Genomic DNA, 8,317 nt, shown 5'->3' with positions numbered 1-8,317 from the left:
AATGAAAGGGTCCACAAAAAAATCTCTAAGCGAACACTACTATGCTAATCATTCTCGGAAAGTTTAAATTTTTTTACCAAACAGATTAAAACTACGAAGATCATTTTCACCAAGTCATAGAAATTAGAAATGTCTTGAAAAATCGTAAAAATTCTACTGTTAGTCAGAGCATCTTCAACAGGCGCGCGAAATTTGCGACGCGCTGGAAAAACCGCAGTTTGGCGCGCGAGAGACCGCGCGGTGCGCTCCAGCGGGCGTGCAAAAAGTTGGCGCGCGAAATAACCGCGCGCGGGGAAAAGCAGCAACACACGCAGTAGTTTGCCGCGCGACGCCCAGCGCGCTGGGTTAAAAGTCGCGCGCCTGCGCCCGCCAACCGCCAGAAACTTCCCTCCCACCACACTTTCTGCCCCCACCTCTTCCAGCGCCACGCCGCCTCCGCGCCTTCTCCCCTTGTCGGTTCCAGAGGCACGCCATGCCGCCGCGCCCCCGGAGCAGCTCGGGCTACCGCGGCGTCCGCCTCCGCTCGTCCGGCGTGTATTACGCGGAGATCCGCTCCGGTGATACACGCCTCGTGCTCGGAACATTCGACAACGCCCATGAGGCCGCTCGCGCGTACGACACGGCGGCGTGGCACCTCGGGCGGCCTCGCTCGCAGATGAATTTCTTCGACACGCGGACGCGCCAGCAGGCGCACGATCTCGTGCCTCCCCCGCGACTAATCAACACGAGGATCGCCGCCTCAAGCGGAAGCGGGAGCGCCGCCTCCACATTGCCGAGGCGGACGAGCACACCATGGCGGTGTGGCGCGAGCGCTCCCCGCTGGATGTCGCTGCCGAGAACGAGTTCTGGGCGCAGAGGAGAGCGGAGCGAGCCGTGCGTCGGGCGGACAAGCGTGCGCGGAAGGAACTGGCGGAAGCCCAGCTCGACAACCCGGCGTCAACCTGGGACAGTGAAGATCCTCGGTGGCTCGACGCGTTTACGTCGTCAGACTACACCACCGAGGAGGACGAGGAGTAGTCTAGCATCGTTTTATCTATTTTTATTTAGCATTGTATTAACTTGTGTGTGGTTTGGGGCTTGAACTATGCCATGAATTTGAACTATGAATGTTTCTGTATGTGTTGTTTCATATTTTTCCAAGCGCCGGTTGGGTGCGCGCTGTGGATTTTACCGCGCCTGATGAAGCGCTACAGTGGCACGCTAAATTTTGCAACGTTTGAAAAAGCAATCACCCTTTTGCACGCGCTAAAACGTTATTTCGACGCTAAAAATAATTTGGTGCGTCGCATGCCTATTGGAGATGCTCTTAGGTGCGTGCTCAAAAGTGACATTCGGCACCGTTGCCATCCGATCCTTGGGTCAAGCAGCGCATGTGTTTCTGAGATGAGGCAGTGTTGACCTTCAGTTAACTGTTGCGCGTCCAGCAACGCTTATCTGATCCAATGGCTGTACTCGCTCAGGTAAAACCCTCCCTCGACGGCCAGGATCTATGCAATACTAAGGCTGCGTTCGGTGCACGGGATTTTCACAGGATTTCTACAGGTCTAATTTCCACGGGAATAAATTCCAGGAAGCCCGTTCGCTTCGCAGGAAGTATTTTGTCTGTTCCACAGGAAAGCGTCGCTAACCTGTACTTTTCACAGGAAAAATAACATCTACTCGTACCAAAGAAAACGCCCGGTGAAAATCCTCCCCTCGCCCCATCACTCTCCCGCCCCATCACTCCCGCGCCCTTCTCCCGCGAGCTTCGCGCGAAATCGACATGGATGACCACCGGTGCAGCATGCCCAACCGGCGGATCCGAGCACCTACTCCTCCTCCTCCACCTCCTCCACCTCATCCGCCCCCTCCCTGTGTCCTTCGAGCTCCACCCCCCGTTCCATCGACACAAGGGTTGGAAGATCTGAAATTTGGGGGAAGTGAGGAGATCTTGCAAGAATTAGGTAATTCGCTTCATACATCTTGCTCTCTCATTCAGAAATCTCAATCTGGTGTTCAATTTATTTATTAGCACAGATCTGTTTCTCTTTGTATAGTGTGGTAATCTGATTAGTTTGATTCGAGTGCTCCAGTGTGCTGGGGCGTTGGTGGTATCATCCCGGGTCCTGGCCTCCCCTTCAGAACGAATTTGGAGACCTGTGATTTGTACTGTACACCCAACCTCACTTCCTGTACTTTTTCCTATTCCTTTGCTCTGCTCTCCTCCAGTCCGAACACAGCCTTAAGGTCTGTTCTAATGTCCTCTAGCTAACTCCACAAACTCTAAAGTTGGAGTCGAGTCGAATGTTTTAGCACCAAGAAGCTGGAGCTGAGAAGCTGCAGCTGACCGTAGTGTAAAAATGCGAAGCTGGGAGCCAGCTCCACCGAATTGAGAAGCTGAGAGTTTGACATATTTACAGAGAATTGCCCCGCCAAAGAAAATGTTTCGTCCTCCTCCTCGTTGAAATAGAACTACACGACTCTTTCTCCCTCGAATCCCTCTCTCATACGCAAGCTGGCTCATTTGGGCTAGTTTCAGATGGCCCATTAAGGCGCTCTAACAGACCACCGATGTCGCCGGCCCATGGTGGCGACGCAAGAAGCCAGCGATGCTACCGAACAGGATTCCTGTCGCTGCGTGGAGCTGGAAGCTACGATAAGAAGTTGGATTCGAGGAGTTTTTGGAGTTTGGAGGACATCCGAACAGGTCCTTAGTTACCATTTAAACTCAGTTAAAGTTGTTAGGGCAACTCCAACGCACCGACGCAAACGGTCGCGGATTTTGTCCACTTTTTGCCGGTATGGGTCGGCGTTTTGGCCTTTGTCCGCCCCTGTCCGCGTTTGAGTTGACAGTGCGCCCAACGCGTCGACGCATTGTCGTCCGTGCACGACCATATTTTTTGCTCTTAGTTTACAAACCAAATAAAATTTTAATTGTCACAAATACATTTGAAAGAAAAATTAGACCATACATCTATTGGTTGCCAATGTGAGCCCACTATGATCAACCAAATCATCTTGTAGTTAAGTGTGAATTTTCCAATCACGCATTTGATGATGAAATTCGGTGAACTGTGCAAACGTTGCCGCTCCTCCATGCCCAGGCACAACATTTTCTCTCTGAAATTGAAACCCTGATCGAAGATTTCATCCTAGTGCTCATCCTCTACGATCATATTGTGCATGATCACACAAGCAGTCATCACCTCCCACAACTTCTTGATGCTCCAAGTTCTAGCAGGATACCGAATGATGTCCCATCAAGATTGAAGAACACCAAAAGAACGCTCCACATCTTTTCTAGCACTCTCTTGTGCTTGGGAAAATCTATGCCTCTTCTCTCCTATCAGGTTGGAGATTGTCTTGACAAGAGTAGTTCACTGAGGATAGATACCATCAGCTAGGCTAGTATTCTTTGTTGTAGTGGTGGCCATTTATCTTAACATTGACCTCTGGGCAGTTGCCTTCTGCAAGCCTTGCAAACATCGGAGAGTGCTGAAGCACGTTGATGTCATTGTGACAGCCGACCATGCCGAAGAAAGAGTGCCAAATCCATAGATCTTGTGAAGCCAAGGCCTCTAGTATGATAGTGCAAGCTTTCACACGGCCCTAAGCTGCCCTTGCCAAGCAGAAGGGCGGTTCTTCCACTCCCAGCGCATACAATCTATGCTACCAAGCATTTCCGAAAAGCCCCTATCGGCAATTATTGCCAACAACCGGGTTGTATCTACAACAGTTGGTTCTCTCAAGTATTCCGGACCAAATACTGCTACCACGGCCTTGCAGAACCTATACATGGATTCGAGGCACGTGGACTCACTCATCCGGACATACTCATTAATAAGATCACCGGGTATTCCATATCCAAGCATCTGAATAGCTGCAATGCATTTATAATAAGAGGAGAAGTCAACCTTTCCCATGCCATCCTCCTTGCATTCGAAATAATTATCATAAGCCACCACCCCCTCTTAGATAAGATTGAACACATGCCTAGCCATTCGGAAGTGGCGTCGGAATAGGTTGTGTTTGACGAGTGGGTTAACGGACTCAAAGTAATCCTTCCAGAGTAGGCAATGGCCGCTCTCTCTGTTGCGATTCAACGTCGGAGTATGCCCCGAGATCAACCCCCTAAACATCGTCCGCTGCCTACTAATGTGTTCATGGACGACCAAAGCCGCAACCACAGTGTCCTCATCGTCGGACGACGAATCATCCTAATCACAAATGAAGTTGTTGAAGAAGTACTCGTCATCACTATCCATGTATACCTTGCGGGCGAAACGCCGAACACCTTGCGAGCGTGGAGCTAGAAGCCGGCCGATGAAGAGACCAACGTCTCTCCCAGACCAGGAAGCAGGCTTGTCGGCTTGGAGGCGACCGTGGTGGCGACCGGCGAGAGAGGACACCAAGCTTGCAGCATTACCGGCGACGACGGAGGTGGCATTGTCGTGGGGGTTCTATGACAGAGGTGAAAACAGTCCACCAATGCCTGCAAGAGCAGCCGTCGAGGTGGCGATCTGCTGGGGAGGTTGGTGGGTGCGGGCCGCGGCCTGGGTAGCGTCCAACCGGCCGAAATAAGGACGGCGACGAGGACAGGGTGGCTGGGTGTGTTGGTTGTCGATGGGAGGGGAATGGCCAATGTGCCACCGACTGCTGGGCCAGGGGAAGGACAAGGGCGGGGGTCGTGCATGTCCGCTCCATGTTCGCGCTGACGCAAAATTGGCTCAAATTTGGGACTAAAATGGGTCGCACGCGGACAAAATGTGGACACTCGTCTGTTTAGATAGGCGCTTTGGGCCGTGATTTGTGTCCATTTGGACCCAACAGACATGCGCGGACAGTTTGCATCGGCGTGTTGGAGTTTCCCTTACCTCGTGGAGTGAGCTTATCTAACAGTCTGGATGTGGCTGCTCTCGTATGCTATTTTCCCCAATTCAGCCTGATCGCCAGAACACTCATACCAAACCCTGGATAAATATATATCTGGCCTCTTGATTCAGCCAGTTCTCCTCAATTACTGTCCATATTACATACAACTACTCCCTATATCATAGATTAATAGTCGGGGCCTGACACCTTGACCATACGAAATGCGCGATATATTAAAGAGAAAACTAGAGCCATGGCGGCCGAACCTTGGACATGTACCCAACCCAGTTGCCTCACGCGCACTCGTTAACCAATCCATCCAAGGAAATATATCACCAGATACTGAGCCGGCAAGGATTGGAGGAGGCAGGGGCCATGGCCCCCCCCCCCCTCCAGAGGCAGAGCTACCGTGTAGGCACTGGGTTCACCTGAACCCAGCGATTTTTTCACATGACATACATGTATTTTTTTAGAAATGGAGGAGGATCCCCGGCCTTTGCATCTGGACGATGCATGCCACCACTTTATTAATTATTCACACAAGACCTTACAAAGTCACACAAAAGTAAGACTAAAGCCACCGTCTAGGCAACATCTGTCGCTACTCCTATCCAGTTGATGTAGGGATGCTCATAGTCTGGGCCTAATACCAGACAGACCTCGCAGCCAAACCTAACATCTAAGACCTGAGGTCCCAACCAGGACGCCTGCCGGGTATGGGGTGTTGGAAATATGCCCTAGAGGCAATAATAAAGTGGTTATTATTATATTTCCTTGTTCATGATCCTAAGCATAGCACAAGATCGTGTAGTTCATTTGCTAAGAGATTTTCTAATGTCAAGTATCATTTCCTTAGACCATGAGATTGTGCAACTCCCGGATACCGTAGGAATGCTTTGGGTGTATCAAACATCACAACGTAATTGGGTGGCTATAAAGGTGCACTACAGGTATCTCTGAAAGTGTCTGTTGGGTTGGCACGAATCAAGACTGGGATTTGTCACTCCGTATGACGGAGAGGTATCTCTGGGCCCACTCGGTATGCATCATCATAATGAGCTCAATGTGACTAAGGAGTTAGCCATGGGATCATGCATTACGGAACGAGTAAAGAGACGTGCCGGTTACGAGATTGAACAAGGTATGGGCATACCGATGATCAAATCTCGGGCAAGTAACATACCGATGGACAAAGGGGATTGTATACGGGATTGATTGAATCCCCGACATCGTGGTTCATCCAATGAGATCATCGCGGAACATGTGGGAGCCAACATGGGTATCCAGATCCCGCTGTTGGTTATTGGTCGGAGAGATGTCTCGGTCATGTCTGCATGGTTCCCGAACCCGTAGGGTCTACACACTTAAGGTTCGGTGACGCTAGAGTTATTATAGGAAATTGTATGTGGTTACCGAAGGTTGTTCGGAGTCCCGGATGAGATCCCGGATGTCACGAGGAGTTCCGGAATGGTCCGGAGGTGAAGATTTATATATGGGAAGTCTAGTTTCAGTCGCCGGAATGGTTTCGGGTGTTATCGGTATTGTACCAGGAGCACCGAAAGGCGGGGGTCCATCGGGTGGGGCCACCTGCACTGGAGGACTTAATGGGCTGAATATGGGAGGGAACCAGCCCCTAGTGGGCTGGTGCGCCCCCCTCCCCCCCAAGGGCCCAAGGCGCCTCCTACCTTGCTTGGGGGTAAGTCTCCCCCTCCTGGCCGCCGCCCCCGGCCCCTCTTCCCTTCCCCCTATAAATAGTGGGGGTGGGAGGGAAGCCACACCTCTTCCCTGGCGCAGCCCCTCCCTCCTCCAACACCCTCTCCTCCTCCGTAGTGCTTGGCGAAGCCCTGCAGGAGAAAAGCAAGCTCCACCACCACGTCGTCATGCTGCCGGAGCTCTCCCTCAACTTCTCCTCTCCCCTTGCTGGATCAAGAAGGAGGAGACGTTCCCGGGCTGCACGTGTGTTGAACGCGGAGGCGCTGTCCGTTCAGCGCTAGATCGGATCTTCCGCGATTTGAATTGCCGCGAGTACGACTCCATCAACCGCGTTCTTGTAACGCTTCCGCTTAGCGATCTTCAAGGGTATGAAGATGCACTCCCTCTCTCTCTCGTTGCTAGTATCTTCTAGATTGATCTTGGTGACACGTAGGATTTTTTTTTGAATTATTACTATGTTCCCCAACAGTGGCATCATGAGCCAGGTCTGTGCGTAGATTCTATGCATGAGTAGAACACAAAGTAGTTCTGGGCGATGATTTGGTCAATTTTCTTGTCATTACTAGTCTTATCTTGATTCGGCGGCATTGTGGGATGTAGCGGCCCGGACCGACCTTACACGTACGCTTACGTGAGACTGGTTCCACTGACTGACATGCACTTGATGCATAAGGTGGCTAGCGGGTGTCTGTCTCTCCCACTTTAGTCGGATCGGATTCGATGAAGAGAGTCCTTATGAAGGGTAAATAGTAATTAGCATATCACCGTTGTGGTTTTTGCATAGGTAAGAAACGTTCTTGCTAGAAACCCATAGCAGCCACGTATAACATGCAACAACAATTAGAAGACGTCTAACTTGTTTTTGCAGGGTATGCTATGTGATGTGATATGGCCAAAAGGATGTGATGAATGATATATGTGATGTATGAGATTGATCATGTTCTTGTAATAGGAATCACGACTTGCATGTCGATGAGTATGACAAACGATAGGAGCCATAGGAGTTGTCTTAATTTATTGTATGACCTGTGAGTCAATGTAAACGCCATGTAATTACTTTACTTCATTGCTAACCGTTAGCCATAGTGGTAGAAGTAATAGTTGGCGAGACAACTTCATGAAGACACGATGATGGAGATCATGGTGTCATGCCGGTGACAAAGGTGATCATGCAGCGCCTTCAAGATGGAGATCAAAGGCGCAAGATGATATTGGCCATATCATGTCACTTTATGATTTGCATGTGATGTTTGTCATGTTTATATATTATTTGCTTAGAACGACGGTAGCACAAATAATATGATCATGTGTTCCCCCTAACTGTGTACCATTGCAAAGGTTCATTGTTTCGAAGCACCACGTGATGATCGGGTGTGATAGATCCTAACGTTCGCATACAACGAGTGTAAGCCAGATTTACACATGCGAAACACTTAGGTTGACTTGACGAGTGAAAGATCGTGGATGTCGCCCAGAGGGGGGGGTGAATAGGCGCTTTAAAATAATTACGGTTGAGGCTTGAACAAATGCGGAATAAACCTAGCGGTTAATTTGTCAAGCACAAAACCTACAACACCTAGGCTCACCTATGTGCACCAACAACTTATGCTAAGCAAGAAAAACTACTTAGGTGATAGCAAGATATATGACAAGAAACAATATGGCTATCACAAAGTAAAGTGCATAAGTAAAGGGCTCGGGTAAGAGATAACTGAGGCACGCGGAGACGACGATGTATCCCGAAGTTCACACC

The 8,317-nt window shown here is 50.1% G+C and overlaps 1 protein-coding gene and 1 long non-coding RNA gene across 2 annotated transcripts; both read left to right on the top strand.

Moving 5' to 3' along the window:
* Positions 1-472: 472 nt before the first annotated feature.
* On the top strand, positions 473-1,017 carry LOC109765632 (uncharacterized). The gene is made up of 2 exons (XM_020324416.1): positions 473-700; positions 745-1,017. Exons 1-2 carry the CDS (start codon positions 473-475, stop codon positions 1,015-1,017), a joined length of 501 nt encoding a protein of 166 aa, XP_020180005.1.
* A 632-nt stretch (positions 1,018-1,649) lies between these two features.
* LOC109765625 (uncharacterized) lies at positions 1,650-7,881 on the top strand. Its single transcript, XR_002233455.4, has 2 exons — positions 1,650-1,943; positions 2,073-7,881. It is a non-coding gene; the product is annotated as an uncharacterized lncRNA (long non-coding RNA).
* Positions 7,882-8,317: the final 436 nt, after the last annotated feature.

The sequence above is a fragment of the Aegilops tauschii genome, chromosome 7 (genome assembly GCF_002575655.3).
Source record: "Aegilops tauschii subsp. strangulata cultivar AL8/78 chromosome 7, Aet v6.0, whole genome shotgun sequence".
NCBI classification, from domain to species: Eukaryota; Viridiplantae; Streptophyta; class Magnoliopsida; order Poales; family Poaceae; genus Aegilops; species Aegilops tauschii.
The sequence above is the reverse complement of the archived record's forward strand: the minus strand, read 5'-3'. Positions and strand labels throughout refer to the sequence as shown.

Excerpts from the sequence above, each read along its gene's own strand:
- LOC109765632 (XM_020324416.1), top strand. The coding sequence starts at position 473 with ATGCCGCCGCGCCCCCGGAGCAGCTCGGGCTACCGCGGCGTCCGCCTC. Across the intron at positions 701-744 it reads GCCAGCAGGCGCACGATCTC|CGGAAGCGGGAGCGCCGCCT; the intron begins GTGCCTCCCCCG and ends CGCCGCCTCAAG.